At 34.8% G+C, this 22,391-nt stretch overlaps 1 protein-coding gene across 4 annotated transcripts in view; it reads left to right on the top strand.

Annotated features, from left to right (window-relative positions):
- Positions 1-22,391, top strand: part of ZNF148 (zinc finger protein 148) — a 123,795-nt gene that overhangs the window by 48,443 nt on the left and 52,961 nt on the right. For all 4 annotated transcript variants that reach the window (XM_046002082.1, XM_046002083.1, XM_046002084.1 and 1 more), the window contains one exon: positions 749-1,097. In XM_046002082.1, the coding sequence (XP_045858038.1) occupies positions 765-1,097 (333 nt within the window). In that variant the 5' untranslated portion in view covers positions 749-764. The remainder of the gene's footprint in view (positions 1-748; positions 1,098-22,391) is intronic.

The raw sequence follows: 22,391 nt of genomic DNA, 5'->3' as shown, positions 1-22,391 counted from the left end.
CATTTTGTTGAATGCATAGTTATTTCCTTTTTTTTTTTTTTGTTAATGTAAATAATACTATAGTGACTTTTCCTGTATAACTTCTTATGCATTTTCTTTCACCTGGATAGGTTTCTTAAAGTATAATCACCAGTTTGAAGAAGGTGTGCATTTTTATGGCTTTTGATGCATAGTACTATATTACCTTTGAAAATAATTGAGCTAACTTATTTTCCTACCATTAGGAAATGAGTGTTTTTTTTTTCTTTTTTTTTCATCTATCTCAACATTGGGCTTTTTTTTTTTAAGAATCATACCAGTTTGGTGGATGAAATCTGGTAGCTCTGTTTTAATGCTCATTCCTTTGATTACTGCTGTGTCTTTTATTTTATATATATAGTGATTTGCCTAATAGTTGTTTGTCTGTTTATTAATGAATGCACCTTTTTTATTTTTTAAGACACTTTGATATGTTAAATGATATGAATCCTTTGTTAGAAGTACTTCCCCCAGTTTGCTTTATGTCATATTCATTTTTCATAATGAAATAGATTAAGGTTTTATGCCATATTGTCAAAAATGAAAATTTGTATTCTACTCTACTAGCCTTTGGAAACTTATCTTGGTAATTTTAAAATTGGAGATGATAATGAATTACATGAATAAAATTTTTCTGTTAAAGTGTGTACCTTTCATAATTGAAATTTTAAAAGTATCAAGTAGACATATAAAACTAATTTATTATGCTTTGTTGCCAAACTTATTCTAGGCAGTTATACTTAAGCATGAACATTGACGACAAACTGGAAGGATTATTTCTTAAATGTGGCGGCATAGACGAAATGCAGTCTTCCAGGGCAATGGTTGTAATGGGTGGAGTGTCTGGCCAGTCTACCGTGTCTGGGGAACTGCAGGAGTCGGTACTTCAAGACCGGAGTATGCCTCACCAGGAGATCCTTGCTGCAGATGAAGTGTTACAAGAAAGTGAAATGAGACAACAGGATATGATATCACATGATGAACTCATGGTCCATGAGGAGACAGTAAAAAATGATGAAGAGCAGATGGAAACACATGAAAGACTTCCTCAAGGACTACAGTATGCACTTAATGTCCCTGTAAGTAATTCCTTTATAAGATTAATATAACTTATAGTTAGAAACATAATTAATTTTGTATTCAGTAGTACTTCAAGTCATTGAGGAAATTTCAGAAAATATTTAAAGGCTTAATAGCTCAAATGGATGTTCTTGAATAGGTATGCTGAATGTTGAAAGAAATCACATTTGAAAAAACAAAATTAAGTTTTTATATTATATACATTTTAGAAACTTAATCTTTTCCAGGTTAAAGTTTCTCTGTCAAGATTACTGTGTATTAAATTTTAATGATTTTGTTTTAACTTCTGGGTTTCCTTGAAAAGGAGAAAGATTGAGTCTTGAGCGTAACTAGGAAAAGATCAGACACTGGAGGGTTTTTTCCCTTCAAATTCTATAAGTTGACAATTCCTGGTGTCTCTGTTTTTTTTCTTTATCTTTTTAAAAGGTATATGAGCTTTTTAGTTTTTGAACTTTTTTAGTTATATGAGCTTTATTAGTTTTTCGTGTTTATCTTGGATGTCAAGTATTCTTTTGTAGGCACCCATAACTTTTTTGCCTTCTTGTGTTTTTTTATTTTTTTACCTTATGACCAGCAAAATCATAACCATAATGTAATCTTCAGTTCTTTTTGTAATATTAAACCTGAATTTCTTTCATTATATCTAATATACTGTGCTTTTTCTTTTCCTTCAGAACCTTCATATATCCTGTTTACAGTATTCCCCTCAGGTATACCCCCTTCCTGTTTTTTATTTTTTTTTTATTTTTTCTAAATTTTATTTATTCATTTGACAGACAGAGATCACAAGTAGGCAGAGAGGCAGGCAGAGAGAGAGGAGGAAGCAGGCTCCCTGCTGAGCAGAGAGCCCGATGTGGGGCTCGAACCCAGGACCCTGAGATCATTACCCGAGCCACCTAGGTGCCCCCTTCCTGTTTTTTAATCTAGATAGTGGTTCATCATTCTCAGCCTTCCCCTTCTGTTTAGTCCAGGTTGAGTTCCTGCAATAGGGACAGTTACTTGTCCCGTGTCTGTCTCTCTAGTAAATTGTAAGCTCTATGAGAGGATGAATTTTTTCTTATGTTCCATTGTATCCTAGGTGTTGGCACATTGTGTAAATGAGTGAATAACACTCATAGTTGTGTTCTAATACATGTGCTCACCAACTTTTACCTAGCCCATTGCAGTAGCCTTATCTTTTTTTAGCCTGTTCATGTGATGGATTATATTAATTGATTTTTGAATGGGGAACCACCCTTACATACCTGTAATACATCCCACTCAGTTGTGGTGTGTAATTCTCATTATATATTGTTGGATTCAATTTGCTAATAAGTTGTTGAGGACTTTTGTATTTATGTTCGTGACATATATTGGTCTAGTTTTCTTGTAATACCCTCATATCTGATTTTGAAATTAGAGTAATCCTGGCCTCATAGAATGATCTAGGAGTATTCCTCTGCTTCTAACTTTAGGAAGAGATTGTAGAGAATTGGTATAATTTCTTACATAAATGTATGATAGAATTCACCAGTGAGTGCATATGGCCTGGTACTTTATTTTTTGGAAAGTTACTACTTACTGACTTAATTTCTTTAACAGATGTAGACCTCTTCAGATTGTTTATTTCTTTTGTGTGTGTTTTTACAGATTGTGTCTTTTAAGGAATTAGTTCCATTTCATCTCGATTATCACATTTATGGGCCTAGAGTTGTTCATAATATTCCTTTGTTATCCTTTTAGTATCCGTTGTTGTTCAGCAGGTCTCTAGGACTGTTTCATCTTTCAAAACTAAATCTCTATACCCATGGGGCTAATAATACATTATATGTTAATTAAAAAAAAAAAACAAACTGAATCTCTATATCTATTAGACAAGAATTCCCTATTTTTCTCCAGACCCCAATAGAAGCTTGCTGATTTTATTGCTAGCTTAAGAGGCAGCTTTTCATTTTCTTTTCTTTTCTTTTTTTTTTAAGATTTTATTTTTATTTGAGAGAGAGACAGATAGTGGTGGAGATAGTGAGAGAGAGTGCAAGCAGGGAGAAGAGGGAGAAGCAGGCTCCCGCCAAGCAGGGAGCCTGACACAGGGCTCCATTCCAGGATCCTGGGGTCACAACCGGAGCCGAAGACAGATGCTTAGCCGTCTGAGCCACCCAGGCTCCCCCAGCTTTTAATTTTCTCTGTTGATTTCTAGTTTTAAATTTCACTGATTTCTGCTCTAATTTTTATGATTTCTTCTGTTACTTTGGATTTATTTGCTCTTGTTTTCTAGTTTTCTAAGGGGGAAGATTTGATGATTGATTTTAGATCTTTTCTAATAAATGCATTTGATGCTATAAATTTCCCTCTAGGCACTGCTTTTACTGCATCTCATGAATTTTGATAAATTATAGTTTTATTTTCATTTAATTCAGTATATCTTTTAATATCTCAGATTTTTTCTTTGATCCACATATTGTTTAGAAGTGTGTTGTTTAATCTCCAAGTGTTTGGGGATTTTGCAGCTATTTTTCTGTTAATTAATTTCCAGAATAATTCTGTTGTGGTCTGAAAGCATATGTCGTATAACTTCTGTTCTCTCAAATTTGTTAAGGTGTGTTTTATGGCTCTGAAAGTGGTCTCTGACTGCTCCATGTGAGCTTGAGAAGATTATGTGTTTTCTTTTTGAGGATGAAGTGCTCTATATTGCATTAGCCTTTTTAATAAGATTGACTGTCCTGTAAATATAGATTGACTTGTCCCAATCTATATTTCATGTAGTTTCTATAGTGATCTTTCTGAATGAGATTTATATTTCTCACTCCCCTATGAAAACTTCAGAGGTTCCTGTTGCCAAACAGCTAAAATACAGCTTATTGCAGAGGCAGAAAGAGCCTGCATAATCATAACCAGAACTTTTCTAACAACCCTTTAGACAGTAGTTCAGCAGCTTCTCTCATCCGTTTATACTTTAAGCATATCAAATTACTTTAGTTGCCTGGCTCCACTATGATTTTTTCTATTACTTCTGTATATGTTGTATACACTTGTAATATTCTTTGATTGGCAATCTGTTGGTTTTTACTTCTCAGCTGAAAAGATTCCTCTTATTTGATTTTCATTATGAAAACTAGCATTTTGCATCTCTTTGCTTACGAGACTGTAAGGTCCCTTTTCCGTATCCTGCCTTCTACTTTTGTGTTCTCAATTCCTGGTCTGTAGTAGGCAGTCAGATATTTTTTGAGTGAAAGAAAAAAAAAAGTTTATGCGTGTGTATGTGTTTGTATGTGTATATTTTTTTAATTGAAGCAAAGTTTAAGGTGAATGCTCTTAGATGCCAAGTTTAAAGTTCAAACTGCATAGACTTGTATAACCTGCAGCCCATTAAGATACAGAATATTTCTGTCATCCTAGAAGGTTTCCCTATGTTTCTTCCTGATCAATCCTCTTGAGAACTTTATGTAGATAGAATCATATATAACTATTGTGTCTGGCCTCTTTTGTTCAGCACAGTGTTTTTGGTTTATCTTTGTTGGTTGAGTGTATCCATAAGTAGTTCATTTCTTTTTATTGTTGATTAGTATTCTGTTGTGTTATTGTCCTAAAATCTGTTCATTCATTTCCCCTTTTACATGTTGTCTCTAGTTTTCAGCTTTTATGGATAAACTTGTTATGAGCTATGAGCATTCTTGTACAAGTCTTTTTTCACTTCTTTTGGGTACTTCTTGATATAATTAAGCCATTTCTCTTGGGTTCTCATTTTGTTTGGTTGAGCTAGAGTCTATCTTTGTATCAATATTACTTTGTCTTTTTTTTTTTTTTTAAGATTTTATTTATTTATTTGTTAGAGACACAGCAGAGAGGGAACACAAGCAGGAGGAATGGGAGAGGGAGAAGCAGGCAGTCTGCTGAGCAGAGAGCCCAACGTGGGCCTCGATCCCAGAACCCTGGGATCATGACCTGAGCCAAAGCCAGAAACTTAACAACTGAGCTGTCCAGACGCCCCAGTATTTCACTGTCTTGACCGCTGAATCTTGTACAGTAAATCTTGAAGTCAGGTAGTATGATCTTCTAATTTTGTTATTTTTTTGGCAAGACTGTTGTGACCATTTGAGGTTGTTTGTATTTTCATATAAAATATAGACTCAGCCTTTCAGTTTCTATAAAAAGAGTGAGCTGGGTTTTGGGGGGATTATATTGATTCTACATATTCACTTGATAAAAATCAACATCTAAACAATAGTGGCTTCCAAACCATGACCATGGTATATTGCTATGTTTGTGTAGGTTTTCTGTAATTTATCTTAGCCTTGTTCTTTTCAATGTAGTTATTGGAAATATTTTGTTAAATTTATCCCTAAGTATTTCATGTTTTGGATGCAATTGTAAATGGTATTTTGAAAAATTTCAATGTTTAATTGTTCATGACTAGTATATAGAAATGTAGTTGATTCTTTTTATATTGACCATGTATCCTGTGACTGTTATATGTATATATAAGTTCTAGTAGTCATTTTCTTGATTCCTTAAGTTTATTCATAGTCCTATTGTCTGATCATATTATTAATGCATTTTGCTTTTTCCTGCAGTGTTTATCTCCCCTTGCTCCCACATCCCACCCCTCCCAGTATATATCTCTTCTTTTTCTTGTCTTACTGTATCGACTGGGGCCTTCAGTACAGTGATGAATAGAGGTGGTAAGAGTAGGTATCTTTCCCTTGTTCCTGATCTTTAGGGGGACTGCATTTAGTTTTTTACCTTTAAGAATTATTTTAGCTGTAGATTTTTTAATAGATGATTTTTATTACATTGAAGAAATTCTTTCTAGTTTGCTGAAACTTTTAAAAATAAATAAATTTGTAACTCCAAATGCTTTTTTTTTCCAAATGCTTTTTCTCTGTTAAGTGATCATAATTTTTTTCTTCTTATTGTCTTAGTACGGTGAATGATATTTGATTGATTTTCAAGTATTAGACCATCCTTGTATTCCTGGGATAAATTGCACTCGGTCATGATGTGTCATCCTTTTTATACATTGCTAGATTCAGTTTTACTAACTTTTTAAAAAATTTTTAAGTGTACATTTATGAGAGATACAAGTATTCTTGCAGTATCTTTGTTTTAGGTGTGCTGGTCTCATAGATGGGTTAGGAAGTATTTCCTACTGCATTTTCTAAAGAGTTTGTGTAAGATATGTACATCTCTACTTTACATATTTGATAGGCTTCACTACTAAAGCTAATCTGGGACTGAGTTTTCTTTAGAGGAGTTTTAAATTCCAAGTTCAATTTTTAGAACATATTTAAGGTTTCTCAGAGTTTTAAATTTTTTTCCTGAATCCATTTTGATAAGTTGTACTTTTCAAGGAGTTTGCCCATTTCTTGTTTAATTGAACAGAATTTTTCATAATTTTAAAGTTTCTGTTATTGTCTAAAGATCTGTAATGATTTTTTCCTTCTCATTCCTTATAGTGGTAGTTTGTCCTTTTCTTGATTAGTCTGGATAGAGGCTTATCAATTTTATTGGTCTCTTCAAAGAATCAGGTTTTGGTTTTATTGATTGTTACTGTTGCACATTTCAGCTTTAACATTTCCTTATTTTCTTCCTTCTACTTACTTTGTTTTTAATTTGCTCTACTTTTCCTAGCTTTTAAAATGGGAGGCTAGATGACTGTTTTAGGCCATTCTTCATTTTTTTTTTTAGAAGATTTTATTTATTTATTTGACAGAGATCACAAGTGGGCAGAGAGGCAGGCAGAGAGAGAGGGGGAAGCAGGCTCCCCACTGAGCAGAGAGCCCGATGCGGGGCTTGATCCCAGGACCCTGAGATCATGACCTGAGCTGAGGGCAGAGTCCTAACCCACTGAGCCACCCAGGCGCCCCCATTCTTCATTTTCGATATAAGCATTTGGAGCTATAAACTTCTCTTAACTTCCTTTATGATTTCATTTTGACCCATGAGTTAATTAGGAGTTTTTTTGCTTAACTTACAATGTTTCAAAGTTTTCCAGGTATTTTTTTTGTCATTGATGTTTAATTATTGTGGTCAGAGAATATTCAGTGTATGATTTCAGTCTTTTAAAATTCATTGAGACTTGTTTTAGGGCTCAGTATATGGCTATTTGGTTAAGGTTTTATACTTTTGAATGTGTATTTTGGAAGTTATTGGGTAGGTTATTTTTATAAATGTCAATTAGGTCAAGTTGGCCTAGTTATGAACTTTGACACTTTTTTGGAAAAAGTTTTAATTTTAATTCCAGTTAGTTAATTAACACAGTTAATCTTAGTTTTGGTTATACAGTATAGTGATCCAACAATTCATACATCACCTAGTACTCATCAAAGTGCACTCCTAAATCCCCATCATTGATTTAACCCATTCTTCCACCCCTCTGCCCTCTGGTAACCATCTGTTTCTTGATTTGTCTGTCTCTCTCTCTTTTCCCCCCTTCTTTTCTCATTTGTTTTGTTTCATTAATTCCACATATGAGTGAAATCATATGGTGTTTCTTTCTCTGAGTTATTTTGCTTAGCATTATACTCTTCAGAATCATCGATGTTGCAGATAGCAAGATTTCATTCTTTTTTGTGGCTGAATCATATTTCGTCATGTATGTATACTATATCTTCTTTATCCATTCATCAGACACTTGGGCTGCTTCCATATATTGGCTGTTGTAAATAATGCTACAGCAAACATAGGCATATATCCCTTTGAATTAGTGCTTCTGTATTCTTCAGTAGTGTGATTGGTGGATCATAGGATAGTTCTATTTTCAACTTTTTGAGGAACCTCCATATTCCTTTCCACAGTGGCTGTATCAGTTTGCATTCCCACCACTAGTTCATGAGTGTTCTGTTTTCTCCACATCCTTGCCAACACCTGTTGTTTCTTGTGTTGTTGGTTTTAGCCATTCTGATAGGTATGAGGTGATAACATACTGTAGTTCTGATTTGCATTTCCCTCATGGTAAGTGATGCTGAATATCTTTTCTTGTGTCTTTTGGACATCTGTATGTCTTTGGAGAAATGTCTGTTCGTGTCTTCTGCTTATTTTTTAATTGGATTATTTGGTTTTTTGTTATTGAGTCTTATGAGTTCATTATATATTTTGGAGGGGTCTTCAACATTTATGTCCTGTACTGATCTACTTATCTTCTAACAGTTAAAGTTTACTTGTAAAAAGACCCAGTTGAAAACTACATAATACATCAGTTGACACATCTCTTTAGTTTTCTTTAGTCTGCGTTAGTTCATCACTTTAAAGTTTTATGATCCTAATAATTGAAGGTTAATAGACCATTTTTTTTTTTTAAAGAATGTTTCTCAGTTTAGGTTTATCTGATTTTCCCTCTTAATGATACTTAAGTTACTATCTCTGGGAGGGGTTATCACAAAAAGTGATGTTATGTCTTCTCTGCATTGTGTTCTAATAGGTGGTACATGATTTTTGTTTGCCCCATTCTGATGGTTCACTCTGATAAGTTGATTAAGGTGATGGCTGGTAGATTTTGTCACTGTAATCTTATTCCTCATCACACTTTTTTTTTTTTAAGATTTTATTTATTTATTTGACAGAGATCATAAGTGGGCAGAGGCAGGCAGAGAGAGAGGGGGAAGCAAGCTCTCTGCAGAGCACAGAGCCCGATGTGGAGCTCAATCCCAGGACCCTGGGATCATGACCTAAGCTGAAGGCAGAGGCTTTAACCCACTGAGCCACCCAGGCGCCCTTCCTCATCACACTTTTTAATTTATTTGTTTATTTGTATCAGCATAGGCTTAGGAGTTTTATTAACTGGGTTAAAGTCTATTACTATGATTGTTTCAATGCTTGATTTAAGATTTGGCCAGTTGGATCCTCTTCAGGCTGACTTCTCTGTTCTTTTGACATGTCCCATCAGTCTTCTTAGCACATGCTTGCCTTCTGTTACAAGATGTTTTAGGCCTGTCTTGTGTGTGTTTTCTGCTGCCTCACCCCTGGAATCAGCCATTTCTCTAAGGAGTCCTTGTTCATTTTAGTGGAAAATGGCATTTAGAAGGCAAGATCTGGGTGCCTAATGTGCTACTCATTGCTTTTGAGGTATAGCTGCTTCCAGGACCGTCAGTGGACAAAGCCAGAGAGTATATGTATCTATATAATTATATACATTCATATGTATACATATACACCCACTTCTATCTATAATTATCTCCATATCTATCAGTATTATAAAACTATGAGTCACACTGATCCTCCAATTACAGTCCATTACCACAGAGTATATTTTAGTTTTCTCCCTTCTGTATTTTTTAACTCCCTTCTTAGACAGTGAGAAATCTGGCTTTCTTAATCATTGGTATATTTCCTGACTTGATCAGAACCCCCTTACCATGTGTACACCATTCATCACCCCATCTTCCTATGCAGAAGGCCTCTTTCTCTAATCCTGGTCTATGCCTCAGACCATACTCTGCTTCCTCCATGTGCTTTCACAACTTGCACTGGACCTCTTTACCATTTGGAGCCTTCCTTCTGCACTCTGCTGGTCCATGCTCATTCTTGGTACCTTTCTCATTCCACTGAGCTTCTGACACCTTGCTCCAGGCTACCCTTCCTCTATAACCCTTCCTCTATAACCCTTCCTCTATATGACCCTTATGCTGCTAGGGTTCTGACACCTTACCCTGAGCTGTCTTCTGTGAAGAAGCTCCTTACTCTGCTTACATCCAGACATCTTTGTGCAGCAATTGCCCATTTATCTTGTCTGGGATTTTGTACCCTTTTATGCTTCAGCTTATAGCTTTAGGAATGAATGGTTCATGGAGAACAGGTGAATAGGGGCAGGAAGAGGAAGGGACAAGACTTATTGTCCTTTTACTTTTGGTTAAACTTAATTTTGAAATTACATAGATTCATAGAAAGTTATAAAATTAGTAGAGAGGTCCCATGTACCCTTCAACCAGTTTCCTCTAGTGGTTAAATCCTACATAATTATAGTACAATCTCAAAATCAGGAATTGACATTGCTATAATATGTCCAGTGCTGTATACTTTATCACACATGTAGATATGTGTAATGACCATCACAATCAGGAGACAGACTGAATGCATCATGACAAAGATCTCTGTGGTATGACCCCTTTGTAGTCACACCTCTTCTCCCACCATTTCTAACCACTGGTTGTCGTACTCCTAATTGATTTTCCACCTCTGTGTCTTTGTCATTTTGAGAATGTTTTATTAGTGGACTCATAGAGTATGTCATCTTTAGACTTGATCTTTAGGTCTTTTGACTTTTTTCAGTTAACATAATGCCTTTGAGATATTGTGTGTATTAGTAATTTGTTCCTTTTTGTTACAGAGTAGTATTCCATGGTGTAGATGTACCACAGTTTAACCATTCACTTCCTAAAGGACATTTTAGTTGTTTCTACATTTTGGATATTGCTTATGAACATTCATGCATAGGTTTTTGTGTGAGCATTGGTGTATGATAAATACCTTGTCATACTCCCGCCACCAGGTGTACATTCCTAACGTTTTGGTATATGTACTAATGTGCTTTTTTGATAAATAAACCAGACATAGGATCGTGTTGCTTTTTATAGACTGTTTTCATTTACCGGCATATTTTGAACTTTTCTTAACTTATTCTTGTAATACTTCTTAAATGTCTGTCTCATATTCCATACGTATGGGTAATTTATAATCGAGTCCTGCTACTCCTACTAGGTAATGATAAATTTGAGTCCATTTCAAGAAAGAGTTAATGAAAAGTTTTCTCATACTATATACCAGAGCGCAGAATTTAGGATTTGTGTAACATTGCTCTATAGTGGAACACAACAGACACAAGAAATCATATCCCTTTTTCTTACTTAGGCATTCCCACTATGGCACATATTCCCAATATGGCACAGTGGTGAAGGGTAAGTCTTGGGATCATGAATATATATTTTTTAATTAAAGAGAGGACATTGATCTAGAACAATATGATCCAGGTCCCCAGAAGAAAACTTAAGTTACCAGGCCTTTCATCCTCTTTAGATTGTGTGCTAAAGACTTTTAAAAATAGATTTTGAGCACATTAATGATTTTGTTCTTTTGTTTGCTCATTCATTTGGAAGCCACAAAGAACTTTATTTCATATTAACTTCTTTCATTAATTAAAACTAAAGTTAAGTTTTGAGTTTTCTTAGATTGTTAATAACAGTTAAGATTCTGTGTTTTGTGACAGTTGAAGTAAAAGTTCTTCATTTGTGTTAACTGCTAATTTTCAGTTTATCTTAATCTTACTCTAAATCAGTCACCCAAACTCGGTTGCCCTCCCATTTTCAGCAGCAGTCTGCAGGCCACCTTTTGAAATGTCTACAGTTTACTTATTAGAACTTTGTTTTCTAATGTGTTAGAAACTTGAATTAAAATGAAATAAGTCTTTCAGTCTCATTAGCCACATTTTAGACGTTCAGTAGCCACATGTGGTTAGTGGCTTCTGTTTTGGACAGCAAAGATAAAGAACATTTCTAACATTGCAGAAGGTTTTATTGGAAACACTAGAAAGCTTCTTAACTCAGACACTAAATTTATTTTAGAACAGTGAAAAAAGTATTTGGTTTATTCTTTTAATTCTTATATTCATTCAGTAAGAATTGAGAAATCATAACTCTCTCTGGTCTTTATTTTTCCAGTTTGATGGTAAGCATGTTCAAGAGTAAAAACATGTTTGTGTTGACAAATTGCAGCAAATTGTAATTCATAATGATACATGCTACATTGTTTTTTAGGCAACTGTTAGATTGTATCACTTGAGCAAAAGGATTTTGTAAATTAGGAACTACAAAAAATCATGTTCTAGTCATATAATGATATAATCAGATGTAAAATATTTCAGGTACTTAATAACTCCTGAAAAAATACATGTCAGCAATTGTATAGCATTTTATTTTAATCATGAATTTCTGTGCTATAAAACAGCATGAACAAAATTATAGGAATACTTTCATGTATTTCCTATTCATAAATATTTTGTTCAGTGGCCTAGGAAACTCAAAATATATTTGGCCATTGGTGTAAGACCTATGTTTGGTTTTTTAATTTTTAAGTTTTCTTAAATCCTGTTATTAATTTAAGAAAGGCTATATAGATGTTTTCTCATATGCCTCTTGTTCTAGTCAGTAAAAACCTAACATGCTGTTGCCAGTAATTTGAGTATGTATCTTGTAATGGGTAACTTTTCCCCTCTTATTAAACAAAGAGAAAAGAGAAAAAAAATCAATCCTAACCCATTTCAGTGGTTTTAAGATAGTTTTTTATTTTTGCCACATATTTTGTACTCTGGTGTAATTCCGGAATTGGGCTGCATTTATTGGTGACAAATGTTCTTTCACAAGCATCCTGGAAGGTGAGAGATCTGTTTGCTATTATATTTATTTGCTTAAATAATAATTAGTAGGATATGTTTCTTTTTGGCTAACTCCCCAACTTATTATCCCCATTATGTTGTATACTTTTTTTTTAACAGTTATTTATTACCTGTAGCCAGTTCTTATTACCATTACATTTCTTTTAGAGTTCATCTGAGAGATTTAGAAGCAGTTTTGTTATGTTCATTGGCTGTTGGGGTCCTGTAATTGCATTGGCTATTATGGGGTCTCTGTGTTTTAAGAAGTGTTTTTATTCTTCCCATTCAAATACTTTTTACTTCAGCATACTCTTTGGATATCTTTTTCAGAAATAGATTCATTAATTGAGCTTATTTTAAGGAGAAGAGGTGGTAATTTATTTATTTGACAGAGACAAAATGAGAGAGGGAACACAAGCAGGGGCAGTGGGAGAAGGAAGCAGTCTTCCTGCTGAGCAGGGAGCCCAACATGGGGCGCAATCCCAGGACTGTGGGACCATGACCTGAGCCGAAGGCAGATGCTTAACGACTCAGCCGCCCAGGTGCCCAAGTTCTTGTGTTTTTGTTTTTTTTTTAAACCAGATTTTATTCACATGCTATATAGATCTTAGTGCCATGTTTGATAGGAATCAATATATGAGCAGAAAACCTGGCATAAGTAATTGTACTTCATAGTTTGTCCTGGTGTGAATCATGCTACTGCTTATTTATTTATTTATTTATTTATTTATTTATTTATTTATTTATTTTGTTACTGCTTATTTATTATTTCAGTTACTTGAAAAGCAGAAGACTGAAGCTGTCCCTTTTAAGAGATTGTTTTAGGGCTTCTGGGTGGTTCAGTCAGTTATGCGTCTGCTCAGATCATGATCCCAGGGTCATGGGATTGAGTCCTGCATTGGGCTCCCTGCTCATCTGGGAGTTTGGATTTCCCTCTCCCTTTACACCCTGCCCCCCATCCTCATGCTCGCCCTCTCTCTCTCTCAAATAAGTAAATAAAATCCTAACAACAAAAAAAATAAGAGTTTGTTTTAGGGAGCTAATCCACAATGATCTATTTTTTTGTATGTATTATTTTGACAACTTTTTAAAAGATTTTATTTATTTATTTGACACAGAGAGATCACAAGTAGCCAGAGAGGCAGGCAGAGAGAGAGGGGGAAGCAGGCTCCCCGCTGAGCAGAGAGCCTGATGGAGGGCTTGATCCCAGGACGAGATCATGACTTGAGCCGAAGGCAGAGGCTTAACCCACTGAGCCACCCAGGCGCTCCCACAATGATCTATTTTTTAGTATCCTTTCATGCTCTTAGAGTTGTCTGATTTAATTTATTGTTTTCCTTTTATGTGGACATAAATTATTATTTTTAAATACTATTTATGATTTTTTTTTTTTTTTAATTTGACAGAGAGAGGGATCACAAGTAGGCAGAGGCAGGCAGAGAGAGGGGGAAGCAGCCTCCCCACTGAGCAGAAAGCCCCATGTGGGGCTCTATCCCAGGACCCTGCGATCATGACCTGGGCCGAAGGCAGAGGCTTAGACCACTGAGCCACCCAGGCACCCCTGGACATAAATTATTAATAGAAGATTTCTTTCCAGATGACTTTAATAACATAGCCAGTCTCTTAAGTTTAATACAGTTCTGTCTGATCTTTGATGTTTAATCTGGAATTGTGAGACAGTGGTACTGAATGAGCGTTACACTCTCTTACTTAGGACAGTAGTACACAAATTGAAAATCATTATGGACAAAGCTATAGAGTCAACCAAGCTAGATCAGTCTCAGATCTACTTTGGTTTTCTCATAATGGTCTGGTGTAGGTTATTATAACCAATCACATAGTAATTGTAAAGATTAAAATAGTTCACAATAAAGTAAAAAGTAAAAATTGTTTCTACCACTTACCTAATTTAATTCCCAAAAGATACCACTAATATTGATAGCCTTCTGGAAATTTTTAATTTATTAACAAACATGCAGAGTATGTATGTGTATTTCTATATAATACAGTTTTAAAATCTGTTATGAAAACCTGCGTATGCTTTGTTTTACGTAGATTAGATGATAATGTTGTTTATATGCTTTTGAAATTTGCTGTGTTTATTTAAAACACATCCTACAGAAATTTTGTAATTGCCTATGAAGCTTATTTTAATAGCTGATTAAATGGTGTGCCTTATTTAAGGCAATACTGATGGATGTTTATGTTACTACTAGATCTGTTTGAACAAAGTAATAATGGTTGAAGGATCATACTTTTATATAGATATAGACATAGATGCCTATATATATGAGCATGTTTCTTGTACTATTATCTGTATGTACCTACTCATTTGTAATGCTCTTTCTCTAGGTGTATGTCTTTTATTGAAGTATAACATTTTATACAGAAAAGTACAGAAATTATAAGTGAGAAATTTTCTCAAAAGTGAACACAGTTGAGTAACCACTGCCCAGATCAAGGCATAGAATATTACTAGCAGCTCAGAGGGCCTCCCCATCTTCTTAGTCACAACCCTTTTTTAATTTCCTGAAGTTAACCACTACCATAACACTTCTAGTGTGGCATAGTGGTTTTACCTGATTTTGTACTGATTATAAATAGACTGATACACTCTGTAGGATATGATTTCTTTGGTTCAGATTGTGAGATGTATCCACATTTTGCAAGTACTAGTTTATTCTTATTTCTACATAAGCATCACTTGTGTGAAGATATCAAAATTTATCCATTGTAGTATAATTGACGTATAGGTTATTTCAAGATGTGGACTATTACGAAAAGTGCTGATGTGAATATTCTTGGATGTGTCTTTTGGTGCATGTACATACTCATTTTTGTTGGTTATGTACTTAGGATTGAATTTGCTAGGTTTGCATATGTTCACCTTTAGTAGGTACTGGAAAAAGCTTTTTTAAGTGGTTTTACCAGTTTATATTAATTGTCCATATCCTTGGTACTTGGTATTGTCAGTCTTTTTGATTTTAGCATTTTTGACTGGGTAGTAATCTTGCAATGTGACTTTTAGGTTATGTTTCACTGAAAACAAACAAAATTTAGTACTGTTTCACACTTACTGGCAATTTGGGTATTATTTTTTGGTAAGGCACATGTTTATTTTTTGTCCATTTTTCTATTAGGTTTCTTTCTCTTACAGATTTGTAGTAGTTCTTTATCTTTTTGTTGGGTATCTGTTTATCTTTGTGTATATATCTCATCTTTTTCATTCTGATTTGCCTTTTTACTCTTGATAAATAGAAGCTATTGTTAATAACATTTAATTTATTATATGTCTTTTCTTTTTGGTTACTGTTTTATGTATCCTATTTAAGAATTCTTTGCCTGCCCCAAAATCACAGAGATATTTTGTTAACTTCTGGAAGCTTCATGGTTTTTCTATCCCATTTAGATTAATAATCCATTTGGAATTGATTTTTGCTGATGATGTGCAGTAGGGATCAAGGTTTATTTGATGTCTTTTTTTCCCCCACTCACAATAGAAGTTTTTTCAGTCTCACTTTGCTGGCTTAATGTTTTAGTTCTTAGAATAACTTAGTATGGTAAGTTAATGATAAACAGGTTTTTTTTCTTTGATGACTACTAGGGATTTATACTAACACTGGACTTAATATCTTTTTAAGATTATAAAGTAACACATACTTGTTGAGGAAATGTAAAAATTCTAAAACTATAAAGAAGATAGCAAAAAATTGCTAATGTCACTATAGGATAATCACTACTAACATTTGGTTGTTAGCATTTTAGTGTTTGCTTTTTGTTTGTTTTTCTGTGTATGTATTTGTGTTTGTATAAAATTTGCTGCATATGTATTTGTGTGTTTTTATAATATTGTAAAATATTTTTATCTACATAATTATATATTTACTCCTCACCATGAGCATTTCATTGTTATTAATATTATCCAAAACTAAGATTTTTTTTATAACTGTATAACGTCAAATAGCGGTGTTGTAATTTACCTCAGTCTTTATTATTGGATACTTAGACTGTTTGCACTTTTGTTTTTACTACCATAAAGAATGTTGTTACGTTATATGTAGACATTGTTGCCATGTGAGTTTATTTCTTCAGTATAGATTTCTTAGACTTTTGATATGTCCTGGTCAATTTGTAGACCATAAAAGTTGACCAGTTATTCTTCCTTTAGTAGTGTATGAGATTTCCAATTTAATACCTTTATAAATGATCTAGAGTAGGAACTAGGAAATAGAATTTTTAGATTTGTAAATGATGTTGAGGGAAATAAAAACAACTGGACTTGGTCTTGGGTTGGCAGTGGAGAAGAAAATTAAAAGACACTTTTGAACAGAAGACTGAAGTAATATAGCGTATTGCAAGGCAGGGAATTTGGAAGGAGGTTCTTATGTGAAATACTGATTTAGATAATAGGATGTCTAGGTGGAGATATTCTGTAGAAATTCTGTAGAAATCTATAAGTATGTTAATTAATAATCATAAATATTTGTTTAGAAAATGAAAGTTTTCAAGGTGTTCTTGATGTAATCTCATTTGATTTTCTGATGTGTTTATGCTGGATATTATTACTACCATGATTAAGAGGTGAAGAAATGATTATGATCATTAGTGGCATCAAGAATCTGTCCACTTTCAACTGCTATGTTTTGTAGTTGATGCTTTACAGATATAATATCTTTTAACTATGCAGAAATTCTGTGAGGATTATTTCCTCCATTGTATAGGTGAGGAAGGTTCCAAATGACTAAATTTTAGTTCAGCCTCACACTGGTATTAATATTTTTTGGAATTAGGTTGTATTTCCTTTAACTCCCCACCTTTGCTTTTCGTGTTTTTCCATACTTTTCTAACTAGAAGCCAGGTTCAGCCAGATAGTAATTAGAAGAGGTAGGATTGAAACTCACATCTTATGCTTCACCTGTATATTGATGATATTTTGTCCATTTTGTTGTTTATTTTTTAGATTTATTTTTTAAAAGGTATTTGTTTCTCAGAGAATGGGCATAAGCAGCAGGAGTGGCAGGCAGAGGAGGCAGAGCGAGAAGCAGGCTCCCTGCTGAGCAAGGAGCCTGTTGTGGAACTCGATTCCAGGACCTTGGGATCATGGCCAGAGTTGAGGGCAGATGCTTAACCGACTGACCCACCCAGGTGTCACTCACGTTGTTATTTTTAAAATTATTTTCTCTCCCTTTTATGGTAGCCATTCTAGAACCTCTAGAAATTTTTCCACATTCTGGTAGCAAGCAAACTGTAGTTCCTATTTGGAAAAATAAAATTTTCACATAAAAAGTATCTAAAAATCAGTTTTAATAATTCAGATTTATTAAGAAGCTGTTATAGTATTGGAAATAACACTGGACTAAAAGATACAAGATCTTGGTTTAAGTCCTAATGTTGAAATATAATAGTTTGGGTAAGACGCTTCCCTGAAGTTTTAGTTTCCTTATTGGTAACTTGAAGGTAATAATTACTTGAAGGTAATAATTCACTGATCACAGCTGTTAAGATTTCAGTTGCTAGATTTGGAAGACTTGGATTTCAATTTTGATTTCCCCTTTTAATTAATGGGACTTTTAGACAAATGACTTAACTTTTCCGGGCCTTGTTCTCTTATTCTTAAGATGGGATGAAAATATTTAACTGTGAAACTGAGATGACCTGTGATAGACTATATGGGCTAGAGAGCATGTGCCACCTGCCTCCGCCTCACCCCTTGCCCCACAATCCTGTAGTCTTAGCACCTAGGAACCTAGAACAGTGGACAGTGCCCAGTACACAGTAAATGGTAGATGAATCTTTATCATGCTGAGGAGAAGAAACTACAAATTTATAGAAGACCAACATTACTGAGGTATAATTCTCAGAAGATCTGCACATATTTAATGTATACTATATGGTAAGTTTGGGGTGCTAAGTATTTTTGTAGTTAGAAAAATAAAAATTTTCTTAACTTTTCTTTTGTAATATTTTTAGATTCATACAAAGGTTGTAGAAATAGTTTTGAGTGCATATAAACCCATCACACAGCTTCCTCTCATATCAAAGCTTATTCAACCATAATACAGTTATCAAAACCAGGAACTTAATGTTGGTAAAATTAAGGGCTTATTTGAATTTCATTTGTTTACCCCTAATGCCCTTTTTCTGTTTGAGGATTCAGTATAAGATCCTATACTGCATTTAGTTTTTGCATCTTTTTTTTAAATTGTTTTTTTAATTTTGTTTTCTTTAATCGTATAATTTGATAATGCATTTTAATTTTTATACATTCTTTTTAAAAAAAAATTTATTTTTTATTTTTTATAAACATATAATGTATTTTTATCCCCAGGGGTACAGGTCTGTGAATCGCCAGGTTTACATACTTCACAGCACTCACCATAGCACATACCCTCCCCAGTGTCCATAACCCCACCCCCCTCCCCCCAGCAACCCTCAGTTTGTTTTGTGAGATAAAGAGTCACTTATGGTTTGTCTCCCTCCCAATCCCATCTTGTTTCATTTATTCTTCTCCTACCTCCCTAACCCTCCATGTTGCATCTCCACTTCCTCATATCAGGGAGATCATATGATAGTTGTCTTTCTCCGACTGACTTACTTAACTAAGCATGATACTCTCTAGTTCCATCCACGTCGTCGCAAATGGCAAGAGTTCATTTCTTTTGATGGCTGCATAGTATTCCATTGTGTTTATATACCACATCTTCTTTATCCATTCATCTGTTGATGGACATCTAGGTTCTTTCCGTAGTTTGGCTATTGTAGACATTGCTGCTGTAAACATTCGGGTGCACGTGCCCCTTCGCATCACTACGTTTGTATCTTTAGGGTAAATACCCAGTAGTGCAATTGCTGGGTTATAGGATAGTTCTATTTTCAACATTTTAAGGAACCTCCATGCTGTTTTCCAGAGTGGTTGCACCAGCTTGCATTCGCACCAACAGTGAAGGAGGGTTCCCCTTTCTCCGCATCCTCGCCAGCATCTGTCATTTCCTGACTTGTTAATTTTAGCCATTCTGACTTTTGTGAGGTGATATCTCATTGTGGTTTTGATTTGTATTTCCCTGATGCCGAGTAATGTGGAGCACTTTTTCATGTGTCTGTTGGCAGTTTTTGCATCTTCTTAAGTCTCCTGCATTATGAGACAGTTCAGTCTTTCTTTGTCTTCTATGACCTTGACGTTTGATACTTGATGAGTATTGTCAGTTGTTTTAGAATATCTCTCAGTTTGGGCTTGATGTTTTCTCATGACTAGGTTGAAGCTCTGCATTTTTTTTTAAAGATTTTATTTATTTATTTGACAGAGAGATCGCAAGTAGGCAGAGAGGCAGGCAGAGAGGGGGGAGCAGGTTCCCTGCTGAGCAGAGAGCCTGCTGTGGGGCTCGATCCCAGGACCCTGAGATCATGACCTGAGCCGAAGGCAGAGGCTTTAACCCACTGAGCCACCCAAGTGCCCCCAAGCTCTGCATTTTTGACAACCCCAAAGAAGCGATGTTGATACAAAATTTGGTATGTCTTAATACTGGTGATACTAACCTTGATTGTTTAGGTAGTATCTGCCAGTTTTCCCCAGTATAAGGTTACTATTTTTCCCTTTGCAATTAAGATATCTTTGAATCTGTTTAAATACTTGATTTCTCGTCAAATTTCTACCTACTGGTTTTAGCATTCATTAGTGGACCCTGCCAGTTGTAGTTAATGTGGTGTTTACCTAATTGTGATTTTGTGTTTTTCTCCTTCTTGCTGTATTTATGTTAATCGTAGCTGTCTCTTCTGTATAATTTTTTCCAGTTACTTCAGTTTTTCTCAACATGGTTATTCATTTTATTCTATGAGTTCCAATCCAGTAATGTCATTACTTTGTTGCTCAAGTTGTTCAGCTATGCTGGTTAAGAGCTTCTCCAGACTGGTTCTTGTCTCCTTTGGACACATGCTCATCCTTTTTCTGGCTCTTTGGTTTCTGGTACCGCAGGATGTTGCAGGGTCATCTTATATTTTTCCCTGGACCAGTTCTGGAATCAGTCACTTCTCCAAGGAGCCCCAGTTCCTCTTATTTGGATAATGGTGTTTAGAACCTAAGTTCTGGGTGCTAAGTGTGTTAGATGTCGTTGCTCCTTTGTAATCTCAGTAGAGTGAGCCAGGAAATATATGTATGTCTGCTAACTCATACATGCACACCTATCTATACTCATTTCTTTATGTTGGTGGAGTCCAGGTACCCATTAAAAGAGAGTGAATGGAGAAGAGGAAGGGAACACAAAATATAGTTAAGATGTGTCTAGGTCAGCAACTCTCAAAATTTCTCGTCTTAAAACCCTCTTGCTCTTAAAAAATTGTGAATGCTCCTAATAACTCTGGCTTATGTTGGTTATATAGATCATTATTTACCATTTTAGAAATTGAAAATTTTATTTATTAATTTGTAAATAACAAATTGCATTGCAAGTTAACATAGAATATACCTTTAAAAAATAATATTGGGAAATTGTCTGCTAACTGGTACCCACCAATTGCAGTATTTTTCTGCCTTCTAAAAAAGAGGTTTTCTTTTTTCATTTTTTTTTTTGTTGAAGCGTAGTTGGCACACAATCTCACATTGTATACCATTGATTCAGGTGTACGGCATAGTGATTCTCAACAGCTCTGTGTATTATGCTGTGTTTACCACAAGTGTAGCTACCATATGTAATACCATGCAATGCAATTACAATACCACTGACTGTAATCGCTATGCTGTATCTTCTATTCCTGTTACTAATTCATTCCATAACTGAAAGCCTGTACTTCCCACTCCTCTTTACCTGTTCTGCCCCTCCCTCCTCTGCCATTTCTGCTGGCAGTCACCAGCTTGTCTCTCTATTTGTGGATCCGTTTCTTCCTTTTTTGTTTTGTTTGTACGTTTCTTAGATTCCACACAGAATTGAAATTACATGGTATTTTTCTTTCTTTGTCTGATTTATTTCACTTAGCATAATATCCCATAGGTCGGTCTGTGTTGCAAGTGGCACGATCTCATTCTTTCTTTATGGCTGAATAATACTCCATTATGCGTGCATGTAGCACATCTTTATCCATTTATCCAGCATTGGATGTTTCCATATGGTTGCTTCCATATATTGGCTGTTATAAATAATGCTGCAATAAATATAGGGGTGCATATATCTTTTCCAAATTAGTGTTTTTGCTTCCTTTGGGTAAATAGGCAGGAGTGGAATTACTGGATTGTAGGATATTTCAGTTTTTAATTTGTTGAAGAACCTCCATACTCTTTTCCACAGCGGCTGCACCAATTCGGATTCCACTGACACTGCATGAGGGTTTCTTTTTCTCTACATCCTGACCAGCACTTGTTATTTCTTTTCTTTTGCTTCTAGCCAGTTCATTAGCTATGAGGTGATACTTTTTCTTTTTTTTTCATTGTAGTTTTGATTTGCATTTTTCTAATGAAAGGAGCACCTTTTTGTGTCTTTTGACCCTATGTATGTCTTCATTGGAAAAACATTTATTCACGTCCTTCATCACTTCTTAATTGGATCATTTGTGAGGTTTTTTGGTTTGTTTTGTTTTTGGTATTGAGTTGTGTAAGTTCTTTATATACTTTGGGTGTTAAGTCCCTTATCGGATATATCTTGTGCAGGTGTCTTCTCCCTTCAGTAGGTTGCCTTTTCATTTTGTTGATGATTTCTTTTTTGCTGTGCAAAAGCTTTTTATTTTGATGTAATCCTCATAGTTTTCTTTTGCTTTTGTCCTTGCCTGTGGAGATGTATCTAGAAAAATGTTTCTCTGGCCAGCTGATGACAAAGAGGTTACTGCCTTTGTTTTTGTTTGGAGGTTTTATAGTATTAGCTTTTACATTTAGGTCTTTAATCCATTTTTAATTTATTTTTGTGTATGGTGTAAGAAAATGGTCCAGTTTCATTCTTTTGCATGTAGCTGCCTAGTTTTCCCAGCATTA

Source organism: Meles meles, chromosome 4 (assembly GCF_922984935.1).
Source record: "Meles meles chromosome 4, mMelMel3.1 paternal haplotype, whole genome shotgun sequence".
Taxonomy (NCBI): Eukaryota; Metazoa; Chordata; class Mammalia; order Carnivora; family Mustelidae; genus Meles; species Meles meles.
This window is presented reverse-complemented; position numbering and strand designations above follow the sequence as displayed.